Genomic DNA, 15,424 nt, shown 5'->3' on the forward strand with positions numbered 1-15,424 from the left:
GGGGGGGTGGATGTCGCTGTGTTGGAGTTTCCTCGGCTGTACAGCAGATAAGATGACTCCCATGCTGCTGCTGTTTTGGTCTCGCAGCCGTGGTACATCCCATGGAAACTACCGAGAAGGCTGAATTGCAGCCGTGTGGGAGGACGGAGGTGAAGAAGTGGGGCCGTGCGGACTTTGTTCGGGAATGCCCATTGCTTAGGCCTTTGGGGAATTCTAGATCCCACTTCTGAATTTCCCTGCTCTTCCTGAGACTTTTCTAGGTTCCAGCCTCTCTCCGGGTGTCCCCTTTTTCCCTCCTGCCCCAGGGGCCTGGCCTCCCAGCTCCGCTAGCTTCCGTTCTATCAGCAGAGGGGAGCTGTGCCACCACACTTGGCCGTTTCTTCCATGAGACATTTCAGCCTGAAACCCCCCAGCTTCCAGGCCTCATGAATCTGAGCCCTGTTTTCTTAGTATCAGTCAGGGTGCTGGGACAGGCTGAGGGCGACAGGTTTGTTTGGGGCTTCTCTCTTGGCTGTTTTCTGACTTTCTACTTTATTTCTCTTTTCTCCTGACTGCCTCTTGCCTGGGGTCTTGCTTCTTAGCTTGTTTCTTGTGACCTGTGGGATCTTCTTTTAAGAGCCTGGGGAGTAGTTTTATTAATTACAATGTGTTTATTAAATAAAGGCCAAGGTTATAGGTCCTGATGTGTCACATGACATCACCTTCTTGCATTTGAGAATCAAATACAAAACCACCCTTTATTTTTAATTTACCACCTCACCCATTCCAGGCATACTGCTCTGGAAGTGTCCTTCATGTGACATCTGAATGCCTCCTCTTGCCAACCACAGGAGCTTTTGCTGCAGATTTGCCAGCCCGAGTTGTTTTTCCCACAGTCGGTGTATCCAGGAGGTTTCAGGCAAATGTTGGTTGAGTGAATGGATATAACCATTCAGTTAACCATTGATGTAACACTAGAGGGCCATTAAAACATAGGAGGAGAAAACACTGAATAAAGAATCAATGGAATGCAGCATGGGAAGTGAGTTTATAGTTAAAAGCAACATCTAAAATGTTCTGTCAATGTTAATATTTTGCAAATGGATAACAACACTCTTCCAAAAATGTATCAGATAACAGCTGGGCATGGTGACTCATGCCTATAATTCCAGCACTTTGGGAGGCCAAGGGAGGTAGATCACTTGAGCCCAGGAATTCGAGACCGGCCAGGCAACATGGCAAAACCCTGTTTCTACAGAAAACACAAAAATTAGCTGGGCATGGTGGCATATGCCTGTGGTCCCAGCTACTTGAGAGGCTGAGGCAGGAGGATCCCTTGAGCTAGGGAGGTCAAGGCTGCAGTGAGCCGTGATCACACCACTGCACTCCAGCCTGGGCAACAGAGCAAAACCCTGTCTCGGAAAAAAACAAATAATAAAAATATATTTTAGGTCTATGTTTGGATCCATTAATTGAGAAAGACAAATCAGGAAAAGGAGATAAATGGAGAAAAGAGGAAAGAGATGGAGACAAAGAGGCAAAATGGACCAAGATACAGAGGGAGAGGCATGCACGGAGACAGCGCTAGTAACAACTGCTATTTATTAGGCGCCTGCCAGTGCCAGGCACTTTAGTTATTATTCTTTTTGTTTTGAGATAGTCTCTCTAGTTACCCAGGCGGGAGTGCCGTGGCCCGATCTCTGCTCACTACAACCTCCGCCTCCTGGGTTCAAGCCATTCTCATTCCTCAGCCACTCGAGTAGCTGCAACTACAGGCATGTGCCACCACGCCTGGCTAATTTTTGTATTTTTAGTAGAGATGGGGTTTCACCCATGTTGCCAAGGCTGGTCTCGGACTCCTGGGCTCAAGCATTCTGCCTGCCTCGGCCTCCCAAAGTGCTGGGATTACAGGCCTGAGACCTGGCTCACTTTAATTATTTTCACTCCCATACACAGTCTCTCTTTCTCACAACCCTTGCTCCCATTTTACAGATGAAGAACCTGAGGGGTGGAGCAGTTAGGTACCAGCCTAAGCTTACACTGCAGGTGAGCCCCATACATGCATATGTGTGCAAACACACTTGGAGGCAGAGCTCATTACCTATTCAACAAACATTAGAGAACTCAGTGATGCTAAGCACTCAGTGAATCCCTGCTGCCCTTTGCTCAAGGACAGCAAGAGACAAACCAACACACCTGGACACACAGAGAGCACAGCGTGGAGTAACATCCCAAGCTCTGAACATTCAGGACAGAGTGGCCCTACAGTTCAAATGCATGCTGTATTTTAGTAACTCTAGCTATACATTGGGGCTTTGCCTCCAGCACTTGTACCACAGCCTGGAAGAAACTGAGGCAATTCTGGTCTAAAGCAGTTAACTCCTGGGTCCTGATTTACAGTGGGAAGGAAAGGGGATCACAGTCTATGCTTTTGCAGCGGACTGACCCCATTCATATTAGTCCTGTTGTCATGTGGAGGAAAGATCACCCTGCTTCCTGTTTTGGGTCTCTGAGGTTGACCTGTGTAGTTTAGGATGAGAAAAGGGAGGATTGTTGGGGAAAATGAGATTTTGATTTTATTAGGGTCTGGCCTTACAGGCACATTCCAGCCCATCAATCTTTACCCTCTTCCCCGTTCACTTCCTGGCCTCTGGAGTGGGGCTGGATAACACCATTCTTACCTCCTCTTTCCTGCCTTTGTTCTGATAGCCATGTTATTATCCTGGATCAAGAATGTCCTCTCATTTTCCTGTCCATTCCATCCCCAAGTCCAGGGGGCCCAGTGGAGGTGGCCCTGGGCTTCCCTGAGGAGAGATTCTCAGAGCGTGTTGGGGGACCTGCTGTCTCCACGGACCTCTCATGGTACAGGGTACTAGCAGCCACATGCAACTGTTGAACAGCTTTGCCTCAGGAGCTCCCTCTTTGTGCCCCCAGGTCCAGGGTTGAACATGGCCCTGTCCGGGGACATCTTGCTTTCTGACTGAAAGTGTACCCTCTGTGGCCTAGTTTGGCCCTCCACAGTCAGCCTGCTAAGGGGCGTTCTCTGTTGAGATTGGCCATCTAAACTGTGCTGCCAGCACATTTTAGAGCAATGGCAGCAAATGGCACAAAAACAGCCCTGCTCTTGGCTGATTTGGTTTGGTTTTCTCCTAGTCTCATTGGCCCTGAACCTGACCACTGATCTCCTCGCTTTCAGACACAGCACGATGGCCATCGGCATTGCAGTGTACATTCTGGGCTGCACGGGCACTTTGGAGGACCGAGCAGCCACTCTGAGTAAGATCATCCAGGTGGCTGTGGAACTGAAGGATTCCATGGGGGACCTCTATTCCTTCTCAGCTCTCATGAAAGCCCTGGAAATGCCACAGGTAAATTTCCGATTACTTTATGTGTACTTAATGTTCTGTAAAGAGATCTGCATGCCATGTTTGGCAAATCAGACTATATTAGTCAATCTCAAAAGTAAATTGAATCTTAGTGAAAGCTGCTTCATTTAGGGGACAGTGTCCTAAGTGTTTGGGGTCTTTTTTTTTTTTTCTTTTTTGAGACAGAATCTCACTCTGCCACCTAGGCTAGAGTGCAGTGGCTCTATCTCAGCTCACTGCAACCTCCGCCTCCCAGGCTTAAGTGATTCTCATGCCTCAGCCTCAAGTAGCTGGGACTATAGGTATGCACCACCACACCCAGCTAATTTTTGTATTTTTAGTAGGGACAGGGTTTCACCATGTTGGCCTCGAACACCTGACTTCAAATGATCTGCCCGCCTCAGCCTCCCAAAGTGCTGGAATTACAGGCATGAGCCACTGTGCCTGGACTGGGGTCTTTTTTTTTTTTTTTTTGAAATGGAGTCTCTCACTCTATTGTCCAGGCTGCAGTGCAATGGCGTGATCTTGGCTCATTGCAACCTCTGTCTCCCGGGTTCAAGTGATTCTCCTGCCTCAGCCTCCTGAGTAGCTGGGATAACAGGCGTGGGCTACCATACGACGCTAATTTTTGTATGTTTAGTAGAGAGAGGGTTTTGCTATGTTGGCCAGGCTGGTCTCAAACTCCTGACCTCAGGTGATCCACCCACCTCAGCCTCCCAAAGTGCTGGGATTACAGGCGTGAGCCACCGCACCCAGTCTCTGGGGTCTGTTTTTAAAGTGGTAGATAATTGCTGACGGTCCATGCTCTCTCTTTGATGTACAGTGGCAAGTGTTATCCTCATGCACAGCAGTGATTCATGGAGAACCAGTTAGGATGAGACATCTGGCTAAAGTGTGTCGCATAAGAAAGAGACTGCCTCCATCTGGGTCGCCGGGTGTGTGGGCAGTTTAGTCTAATCCTGGGGAAATGAGACACTGGCAGAGCTTCTATCAGAGAATCCTTACAATAGTTCAGTTCAGGTCACCTAAAACAGACTGTCCTATTAAAAAGTTCAGATTCCTGGTCCATCTGCCATAGAACTCCCTAATTACCGTTTCTGAAATGGGGCATTTGAATTTATCTGCTGTGCCCGGGGTTTTTTAGGATGAGTGTCAAACATGAATATCTGTATCTGAAGTCAAGCAGGCCTCATAGAGGAAAGTCATGCTGCCATCTTTATCGCTTAGGATCGGCACTCCCACTTCTGTTCTCCCAAGCCCTGGGTGCTTGGAGGACTTGAGTATGAGTTTACAATCCAGCCAGCAAAACCTTCTAGTAACACCAAAACCGCTGGTCACTCGGCTTGGCTGTTTCATAGCCACAGGCTATATCCGAAATCCTGCCAGGTGCTCATTGAAATTCCATCATTGCTACTGGGAAACAGCCACAATCACATGTCCCGCAAGTCAGATCATGGCAGGAATAGAATTTACTTGCATTAAAGCAAGGTCACCTTAAAAATAAAAGGTTGAACAACTTAGTGCCTTCTTCGGGAATTTTTGGGGGGTCAATTCTAATTATATTTCAGAAGCTTTCAAAATTCTTCAGGTAGCCTGGAATTTTGTAGGATTGGTATTTGAAATGAGCAGTCCATAAGTTCTGCCAGATTTTCATGATATACCTATTTCTACTATAACAGGGGTTATCATTTTTTCATTCAGGTATTTTAATGTGCATTATGTTTATTTCCTGTCATCTAAAACTGCCTAGAATTTTGACAGCAGAGCCAACAGGCCAGGCTGTGGGTAAAGCCTTCCAGCCCAGAGCTTCCCCTGAGACTGGTAAAGGGGATATTTTGTGGGATCACATGGTTGTCATCCATGACATCAAACTCAGCGGTTAGGGACTTGTCCCCAACCACATTACCATGCTTTGTAGGTGGCTCCCTGCCTTTTAACAGTGTCAGCCTTTTCTCTTCTGGAGCACATCAGCAGTGACAGGACATAGTCCTCCGGAGCATTCGATGGCCTAGGAGGAAGTGGCATACCCAGGGAAAGCCCAAAAAAAGAGTCACATTACTTTGCATGTTACCATCCAACCCAGCCCTTACACTATAGCCACATGTGCCACCTTCTCTTCTCAGCTTCTAGTGTCAAGAGAGTACGTCCAGGAGACGGGCCTAGCCCAGACCCAGAGGCTTCTTTCAGAAAGGCAATGCCTCAGGGAGTGGGTAGGGAGCAGGGGTCTACAGAAGGAAGGGCAGCATGGTGGGCAGCAGGAGGAAGGCCAGCCACAGCCTTTTCTTCACAGCACATCTGCTGGTGCTGAGCCTACTCACCTTCCTTTTGGATACAGGAGCTCTTCAAGGCCAAGTAAATGAGTCTCAGCTCTACCACATACCGGCTGGGAAGCCTTGGGCAGTTACCTAATCGCTTCTGTTTTCTGATCTGTAAAACGAAGCCAAAATACCTGTCTTAAAGGGCATTGTGAAGATTAAATGAAATTCTTCAAATATCTGACACAAAGTTGGCTCTTATTCCCTAAATACTAATGCCCTGGCCTTGTTTCATGTAGAAAACTTAACACAGCCTTGCTGGTTTTAGGGTATGACTTGGGGACCATTTATCTCAGGACAGTCAGAGTCAGTGGTAATATGCTGCTGCTGACTAAATTGTTCCAGAGGAAAATTAGGCCCTGAGTTACCTGCAGAAGAAAAGAAATGAGTAGCAGGCGTGGTGTCTCATGCCTGTTGTCCCAGCTACTCAGGAGGCTGAGGTGGGAGGATCACTGGGCCTGGGAGGTTGAGGCTACAGTGAGCTGTGATCGCATCACTGCACCCCAGCCTGGGCAACAGAGTGAGACCCTGTCTCAAAGAAAAAAAAGTCATAAAACTCTTTAAGAGACTAGTTAAACTATAGCTATCCATACAGTGGACTATTATGCAGAAATTTAACAAAATAAGGCTGTTCTATATGTACTTATACTGAATGCTTTTGAGGCAAGGAATAGGTATGGTTTATGTAGTATAATATGCATGTATTTATTTTTAAAAGGGGTGTGCATATAGACAGGAATTTTGGGGAGGTCAATTCCAGTTTTATTTCAAGAGCTTTCAGAATTCTTCAGGTACAATGGAATTTTCTAGGATCCATATTTAAAATAAGCAACTTATCAATTCTGCCATATTTTCCTGATAATGCTGATTTCTATTATAGCAAGAGTTACAATTTTTCATTCAGGTGCTTTATTTTGCATCGTGTTTATTTCCTCTCATCCAATACTGCCTTGAATTTTGACAGTCGACTGGCCAGCAGGCCAGGTGTATGTGAAGCACACACGCACAGACAGTTGGAGAGTTTTCATCTCTGGGATGGGCTAACAGCAATGCAGATGGGGAGGATGGGGGATTACTTTTCCTCTCTACCCTGCTTTCAGCCACTTTGACATTTTTACCATGTGTATCTTATCACCTGTTCCAAAATTTAAGCAAAAAGGTAATTTTATTTTATTTATTTTTTTGAGACGGGGTCTCACTCTGTCACCTAGGGTGGAGTGCAGTGGCACGATCTTGGCTCATTGCAACCTTCGCCTCCCGGGTTCAAGCGATTCTCCCGCCTCAACCTCCCGAGTAGCTGGGACTACAGGTACACGCCACCATGCCCAGCTAATTTTTGTGTTTTGAGTAGAGACAGGGTTTCACCATGTTGGCCAGACTGGCCTTGAACTCCTGACCTCAAGCGATCCACTCGCCTCAGCCTCCCAAAGTGCTGGGATTACAGGCATGAGCCACCATGCCCAGCCACAAAAAGGTAATTTTAAAAAGAACGTTTCCCAGAACACTACCTTTCTTCCAGATCACAAGGTTAGAAAAGACATGGACTGCTCTGCGGCACCAGTACACCCAAACTGCCATTCTCTATGAGAAACAGCTGAAGCCCTTCAGCAAAATCCTGCATGAAGGCAGAGGTGAGCACGTGGGCAGAGCAAGCATGGGGCTACCCTGCTGGGGAGTGGAGTACAAGTACACAGGGCATGTTATGAGGCCCTGAGTTATCTGCAGCACTGTGGATGGCTCATCAGGGCTTTTATCAGATGACAGCATTGCTTGTAGAAGGCTGCAGTTGCTATAACAAGACAAGGGCTGAGTCACCTCATTCTGTGCTTAACTTTGGAAAACATCTGATATGGAAAACTCTACTCCTTATTCTTCAGAGTCCACATGTGTTCCCCCAAATAATGTATCAGTCCCACTGCTGATGCCCCTTGTGACCTTAATGGAGCGCCAGGCTGTCACTTTTGAAGGAACCGACATGTGGGAAAAAAATGACCAGAGCTGTGAAATCATGCTGAACCATTTGGCAACAGCACGATTGATGGCCGAGGCCACGGACAGCTACCGGATGAATGCTGAGAGGATCCTGGCAGGTGAGAGGTGGTTTTTGTAAGCTTTTCTCTAACACTGTATAGTAACTGAAATGAAGGAATGGAAGAGCATGGCTGACTTCACTTAGAAAAAGACTAAAGAGGAAGGATTAAAGAATGGACTTCCCTTTCCTATATGGCTGGTTATTACTTCCTCTTAATTCCAGAATGACTCAAGTGCCCTTTTCTCCTTTCTTCTTGAAGTGTTCCTTTTGTTCAATGGCATAGAATAAACAGAGAGAAGGGGTCAAGAAAGAATTGGGGCCGGGCGCGGTGGTTCACGCCTGTAATCCCAGTACTCTGGGAGGCTGAGGCAGGTGGATCACTTGAAGTCAGGAGTTCACGACCAGCTTGGCCCAAATGATGAAACCCTGTCTCTACTAGAAATACAAAAATTAGCTGGGCGTGGTGGTGCATGCCTGTAATCCTAGCTACCCAGGAGGCTGAGGCAGGAGAATCACTTGAACCCAGGAGGTGGAGGTTGCAGTGAGCCGAGATTGCACCACTGCACTCCAGCCTGGGTGCTGGGCAACAGAGCAAGAATTGGCCAACTTGCCTACCACTTATTAATAGTACCTCTAATAGGTGAGATTAGAAAAGGTGATGTGCCAAGATGAGGAGGTGGAGTTTTATTCAGACCTCATTTATCTGCATTCCTGTGAAGTGAGCTCCCCTGCTCTTATCATCAGACACATCCTGGAAAGTGTGGGGCGCTTCTACAATGTGTAAACGTATCTTTCTTATAAGTGCTATGGTGACAGAAAGCAGCCTCCTCAGTCAGCCCGGCCGGCATTTATCACAGATGCGGCATGTGCGCGGCACCACGCTAACTGGATGTCCTGAGGAATGTAAGCAGGTATCTCAGCATGCAGCGATAAGTGCAGTGTGTACTGTGGGAGCACTTAGGGGAAGGGACTGATTTGGTCAGAGATGCTAGGAAAGAGGAAGCACCTGGTGACAGCTTCCCAGAAAACACTGCATTGATTGTTAAAGGACAAAAGTAGATAGCAGCAAGCAGGCTGGGAATTCCACTCAAGACGGCACAACCCAAGCAAAGCCACTGAGAGAGCTTGGTGAAAACTGGGATCCACAAGTACCTGGGTTTAGATTTGTACAAGGTATGACCTAAGGAATGGCCAACTAGGCTACCGAGGGAGGTGCAGCTGGGAAGGGCCTTCCACATAGACCATGGCTGAAGAACAGCCCGTGAAGGGTTTAACCATGGGAGGGTGCAACATGGTCAGATTTCTGTTTTAAAGTAAATTACTCTGGTGTCTGTGTGGAGGAAGGCTGGAGGGCTGAAGGTGTGATGGCAGAAAGACCATTCAGCAAGGAGGGCTTTGCCAAGGCAGTCATCGGGGATGACTATTTTCCATTACTATATAATTTTCAAAAATTCTTCAAGGACCCATAGTTTGAGTCACAAGGTTAAGAACTATGTGGGGGCAGGAGACTCCATTCATTTAATTCTAAAAGGGAGCTAGCTGCCTCAGAACCAGAATGTGGGACTCAGTCGTTTGCACCGTCTGCTGTGGTTATAAGTACCATGTACCTGTTTCATTTTCTTCCTCAAAAAGTTCTCCAGGATTGGCTGTATGTTACTCAAACAATAAAAACAAGTCAACAAATATCAGAGTGCCTACTTAGACAAAGCCAATGAATACACTACCATGGATGTTGCATAAGCCAGTACATCAGGCTGTGTTTTTAGAAAAGTGTGCCATAAGCTGTTCTACAGCTCTAAATCACTTTAAAGGTCGCTGATGGAATTTTTCAGTTGATCCTAATGTAGATTTACATAGCAAGTTCCCATTGCTGTAAGTGACAGTGAACCCAGGAAAGGCAGACATCTGCTCATCAGCATAGACCAGACCAGGTGAATGGGGAGGGGCTCAAAGCATGTTAACTGAATGAGTAGAAGTCACCATCTGGGGGCCGGGCACGGTGGCTCACGCCTGTATTCCCAGCACTTTGGGAGGCCAAGGTGGCCAGATAACCTGAGGTCGGGAGTTCAAGACCAGCCTGACCAACATGGAGAAACCCTGTCTCTACTAAAAATACAAAATTAGCCGGGCATGGTGGAGCATGCCTGTAATCCCAGCTATTTGGGAGGCTGAGAGGCAGGAGAATCATTTGAACCCGGGAGGCAGAGGTTGCAGTGAGCTGAGATCATGCCATTGCACTTCAGCCTGAGCAACAAAACTCTGTCTCAAAAAAAAAAAAAAAAAAAAGTTAACATATACTTACCATATGACCCAATAATTCCTTTCCTAGAGAAATGAAAACACATGTCCACACAAGATTTGTACACAAATGTTCACAATCAGTTACTCATAGCAGCCAGAAAACTGAAACAATCCAAATGTCATCAATTGGTGAATGGATAAACAAAATATGGCATGTCCATAAAACTGAATACTGATCAGTAAAAATGAATTATTAACATGCAACATATGGAATAATCTCCAAAACATCATGCTAAGTGAAAGAAGTCACACATTAAAAAGTCCATAGTGGATGATTCCATTTATCCCAAATTCCTAGAAAAGGCAAAACAGTAGCAACAGAAAGCAGATCAGTGGTTGACTGAGGTCTGCAGTAGGAACAGGAATTGACAGCAAAGAGGTACTAAGGTGATGTAAGTGTTCTAAGACTGGTAGTGATGGTTTATATAGACTTACCGTCATAAATCAAACTGCACAGCCAAAAATAGGTGAATCATATGACATGTAAACTGTACATCCGTAAAGTTGGTAAAAACAAGTAACAAACTCCTAGGTACCATGAACCCTCCTTCCCACAGCACTACTTCCCACGGTGGTCTGTACAAACCAGTTTCACGCTATTGTTTTTAATGAGTTGACCTGTTATTTCTTCTCTGAAGGTGCTCACGTTCTGCAGGGTGGGACTCTGCTCTCCCTTATACAGAATAGATCCTATATTTTTCTTTGGGGACATTTTTTAAAGTTCTGAGAGAGAGAAGTAGTTCATTTTGATTCTACTTTAAGCAAGCTTTCAGTCTACTTAGAACTGAAGTAACTTTCTGTTTGTTTTGTTTTGATTAGGTTTTCAACCAGATGAAGAAATGAATGAAATCTGCAAGACTGAATTTCAAATGCGATTGCTATGGGGCAGCAAAGGCGCACAAGTCAATCAGGCAGAGAGATACGAGAAATTCAACCAGATTTTAACGGCCCTCTCACGCAAATTGGAACCTCCTCCTGTAAAGCAGGCAGAGCTTTGATAACTCTCCAGAGAACCTTTAGAATGTCTTTTCAAGTTTCCCCAGCTTCATCTTTGGGAAAGCTTACTATTTGATAAAGTAATAATGTGCAAATCTGACAATATACAAGCTTTTAGTATCCACAGGATATTAAACGTGTAAATTGCACAGAGCACACTTATTTATGAATTGTCTAAAATTACTACTGATTTTTATTTTTTATTGTTTTATTTTTATTTTTTTATTTTTTTTGAGACGGAGTCTCGCTCTGTCGCCCAGGCTGGAGTGCAGTGGCGCAATCTCGGCTCACTGCAAGCTCCGCCTCCCGGGTTCACGCCATTCTCCTGCCTCAGCCTCCTGAGTAGCTGGGACTACAGGCGCCCGCCCCTGCGCCCGGGTAATTTTTTCTATTTTTAGTAGAGACGGGGTTTCACCATGGTCTCGATCTCCTGACCTTGTGATCCGCCCACCTCGGCCTCCCAAAGTGCTGGGATTACAGGCGTGAGCCACCACGCCCGGCCAATTTTTAAATGAATAATTTATTATTAAGATAACTACTGCTAATGTTGATCAGCAAATTTAAGAGAAGACCTAGCTATGTTGGCTGGTTGCTTTCTATTATCATGGTATTTGACCATTTTAGTTTTAATTCCATGTCAGATAAGTGTAAATAGAAGAGTTTAAAAGCCTGAACCATTTCAGAAGGTATCAGTTATATGATATTCTTTAAACAAATACGAAAAATGTAAATACTCATGAATGAAAATATATCTTTTTGTGAAACAGTTGTATCCAGTCTCTTTCATATTAAACAATTCATCTTGGTACAGTAATTCTACCTCTTAGCCACCTCAGGCATGCTCTTCCCTAGGCACCATATCCTGATGGTAAACCAAAATGAATGAAAGTGGTACGAAAAATTTAATATTCCTGGATTAGGAGACAGAGTGATAGTGATACAAGGTAGAAACAGCTGCACAGGACCTGGGTTCAGACTCAAGCTGTGGTACTTGCTAGCAGGTGTAGTTAGGCCAAGTTTACCTCATTGAATTCCATGTGCAGCATAGCAGCCTGTACAAACTGGGCACCCAGATGTTATAAACAGAACATCTCTTCACATATTTCAGAGTAATCAACTGTTACCTTTTCCTCTAGCTGATAAGTACAACAATGTGTTTCCTAGGTTGGCTTTCTAGGTTTCTCATTAAGCAAGGGGGATACTTTCTACTTTCTTTCTAGTTTATCAATATCCCTCTCAACTTTCCCTATTGTACAGAATTTGGAATGTAAGACTTTAACATATCCTGTCACTCTGCCACCAACTGTCAAACATTTAATAATCTGTTTTTCCTTCTCTTTTACATAGTATTAGGACCATACCAACTTTTATATTCGCCTTAAACTGGCTGTGAAAATTTCTCCACGATGTTAAATAGCCTTTAAAAACTATGATTTATTGGTGACAGAAGTTACACTGTAACTTAACTATCGCCCTGTGATGGTTTTTAAAAATGTGCCACATTTTTTTAAAAGGTGCCATAATATGTTATTTTTTGTTGAAACATACCAAAGCACATTTCTACTTCCGGCAATATGGTGGTTCAGATGCTTTTAGCCCTCTCACCCATAACTAAATCCTGAATACATTTTAATAAACATACCTTTTAGTGTATGATCAACCTTGATAGAAATCCCCAAGGAACAAACTTCTCCCCCCGCCGCACCTGAAAAAGGTACAGCAAATTTGAATCAACTCCTTATGAGAACTTAGGAGCCGGGACAGACCTAGAGGCAAAGAGTAACGTCAGCTCAATGAATGAGAGTGTCTGTCTTGGGGGAACTTAAAATGCCTCCATTAAGCAGGACTCCTTAAAGGGTCCCTGTTAATGGAATAGAAAACATTCATCTGCCAGCAAAGGGAGGTTGCCAGGAAACATGACTGTCTTCACATACAGCTCCAGGAAGAAAATAATTATAATGACTATAATCTTCAGTGAGGATCTGCAACCACACGCCTGTCCTCATACAGGTCTGGAGTAAAAATTACAAAATCCAAAACCAAGAAATTTATTTACAGCGGTCACCGGTTGGTGGTGCCTACCAGATATGAAAGCTCATAATTCAGCTACAGTAATTAAGGTATCATCAGAAATTTAACATGACAGAGTGATACTGTTGATCAGCAAGGGAAAGGATGACTTTAATTCTTGAACAATTGGTTAAGCAAATGAAAGGGGGAAAATGGTCTCTTACCTCTTGTCATACACAAAAATAAAATTTGGATGAGTTAAGAACCTACATGTGAAAGGCAAAATCGTAATACTTTTATAATAAAATATATTTTACTTTGAATCAAGTATTTCTTAAGTTAGAAAAAGCATTAATTATAAAATAACAATCTGCATTAAAAAGAACTTTCATTCAAAAGACAACATAGAGAACCTGAAAAATCAGAAATATTGGCAACACATAAAATGGACAACAGATTAGTATGGTAGGCAGCCTCCAAGATGGCCCCCAGTGTTCTCTGCCTCCTGGTGCTCACACTCTGTGTTGTCCCTTCCCACATTATACCAGGCTTTGTGCAACCAAGCACACAGGGCAGAAGTAATGGTATGTTGCATCTGAGATAGGTTATGAGAAGACTGTAGCTTCTGTCTTGAGTCTTGGATCACTCACTCTGGGGAAAGCAAGATGCCACCTTGTGAGTATCCCTATGGAGAGGTCCTCATGGCAAGGAACTGTAGCCTCTGGCCAACAGCCAGCAAGGATAATCTTGGAAGTGGACTCTCCAGCCCCAGTCAAAGCCTTGAGGTGACTACAACCTCAGCCAGCAGTTGGACTGCGACCTCATGAGAAACCCTGAGCCAAAATCAGCCAGCTATGTTACACAGTAAGAGATAACTAACACAATTAGTATCCTTAATACATAAAGAGCTTCCATGAATAAATATAAAAAGACAATTGACCCCCCCCCCCCCGCCGAAAACAAAAAGGATAAAAACAGGGTTTTTACAAGAAGGGGAAACATAGTAAACATGAAGATGCACAACATCAATAATCAGGGCAACAATTGAAACCTACAATGAAATGCTCTTTTATATCCTTTAACTGACAAAAATTGAAGTCTGACTCCTAAGTGCTGGCCAGGATATGGAACACAAATAACCCTTATACAATGCTTGTAGGAGTGTAAAAATATTACAATAACTTTGGGAGGCAAATGTGGCATTATATTTTAAAACTGAAAATTAAGGAAGTCCTAGCCAGAGCAGTCAGGCAAGAGAAAGAAATAAAAGGCACCCAAGTAGGAAAAAGGGAAGTCCTATTTTCTCTGTGTTGATGATGATTCTGTACCTAGAAAACCCTAACGATTCCACCAAAAAACTCCCAGACCTCATAAATGACTTAAGCAAAGTCTCAAGATGCAAAATCAATGTACAACAATCAGCAGCATTTCTATATACCAGTAACATTCAAGCTGAGAACCAAATCAAGAATATAATCTCATTTACAATAGTCACCAAAAAAAAACCCAAAAAAACAAAAAACCAAAACTAGGACTGCTGAAATACTGCTGAAAGAAATCATAGGTGACACAAACAAATGGAAAATCAATCAGTGTTCATGCATTGGAAGAATGAATATCATTAAAATGTCAATATTGCCCAAAGCAATATATAGATTCAACACTATTCCTATCAAATTACAAATGTCACTTTTGACAAAATTAGAAAAAATCATTCTAAAATTCATACGGAACAAAGCAAAAAGAATAAAGTGGAAGGTATCACATTACCTGACTTCAAACTATACCACAAGGCTACAGTAACCAAACCAGCATGGTACTGGTACAAAAATAGACACAATAGACCAATGGAACAGAGTAAGGACCCCTGAAATAAAGCTGCTGCACACCTACAACCAATTGATCTTCAACAAAGTTGACAAAATAAATAATAGGGAAAGTATACCCTATTCAATAAATAGTGCTGGGAAAACTAACCATATGCAGAAGAATGAAGCTGGACACCTACTTCTGACAATACACAAAAATTAAGATGAATTAAAGACTTAACTGAAAGACCTCAAGCTATAAAAAGCCTAGAAGAAAACCTAGAAAATACTCTTCTAAATATTGGCCTAGGCAAAGAATTTATCACTACATCCTCTAAAGCAAATGCAACAAGAACAAAAGTTGACAACTGAGACCCAACTAAACCAAAGAGCTTCTGCATAGCAAAAGAAACTATCAACAGATTAAACAGACAACCTACAGAATGGGAGCAAATATTTGCACACTACACATCTGACCAAGGACTAATATCCAGAATCTGTAAGGAACTTAAATCAGCAAGAAAATAACTACATTAAAAAGTGGGCAATGGACATGAACAGACACTTCTCAGAAGACACACGAGCAGCCAACAAACATGAAAAACTTCTATCATTAGT

General features: G+C 43.8%; 2 protein-coding genes across 13 annotated transcripts in view; one reads left to right on the forward strand and one right to left on the reverse strand.

Moving 5' to 3' along the window:
* LOC105485405 (BCAR3 adaptor protein, NSP family member) overlaps positions 1-12,043 on the forward strand; it is a 289,503-nt gene extending 277,460 nt beyond the window's left edge. For 6 of the 7 annotated variants that reach the window (XM_011747744.2, XM_011747743.2, XM_071077163.1 and 3 more), the window contains 4 exons: positions 3,176-3,347; positions 7,179-7,290; positions 7,537-7,749; positions 10,812-12,043. In XM_011747744.2, the coding sequence (XP_011746046.2) occupies positions 3,176-3,347; positions 7,179-7,290; positions 7,537-7,749; positions 10,812-10,990 (676 nt within the window). In that variant the 3' untranslated portion in view covers positions 10,991-12,043. The remainder of the gene's footprint in view (positions 1-3,175; positions 3,348-7,178; positions 7,291-7,536; positions 7,750-10,811) is intronic. The other variant, XM_024793989.2, reaches the window with a different exon arrangement.
* LOC105485406 (formin binding protein 1 like) overlaps positions 930-15,424 on the reverse strand; it is a 123,949-nt gene continuing 109,454 nt past the window's right edge. For 4 of the 6 annotated variants that reach the window (XM_071077388.1, XM_071077407.1, XM_071077414.1 and 1 more), the window contains 2 exons: positions 12,631-12,693; positions 5,148-5,771 (listed from right to left, as the gene is read on the reverse strand). In XM_071077388.1, the coding sequence (XP_070933489.1) occupies positions 5,746-5,771; positions 12,631-12,693 (89 nt within the window). In that variant the 3' untranslated portion in view covers positions 5,148-5,745. Of the gene's footprint in view, positions 954-5,147; positions 5,772-12,630; positions 12,694-15,424 lie in introns of those variants that run through there. The other 2 variants (XR_011612221.1, XR_011612176.1) reach the window with 2 other exon arrangements.

The sequence above is a fragment of the Macaca nemestrina genome, chromosome 1, assembly GCF_043159975.1.
Source record: "Macaca nemestrina isolate mMacNem1 chromosome 1, mMacNem.hap1, whole genome shotgun sequence".
In the NCBI taxonomy this organism is placed as follows: Eukaryota; Metazoa; Chordata; class Mammalia; order Primates; family Cercopithecidae; genus Macaca; species Macaca nemestrina.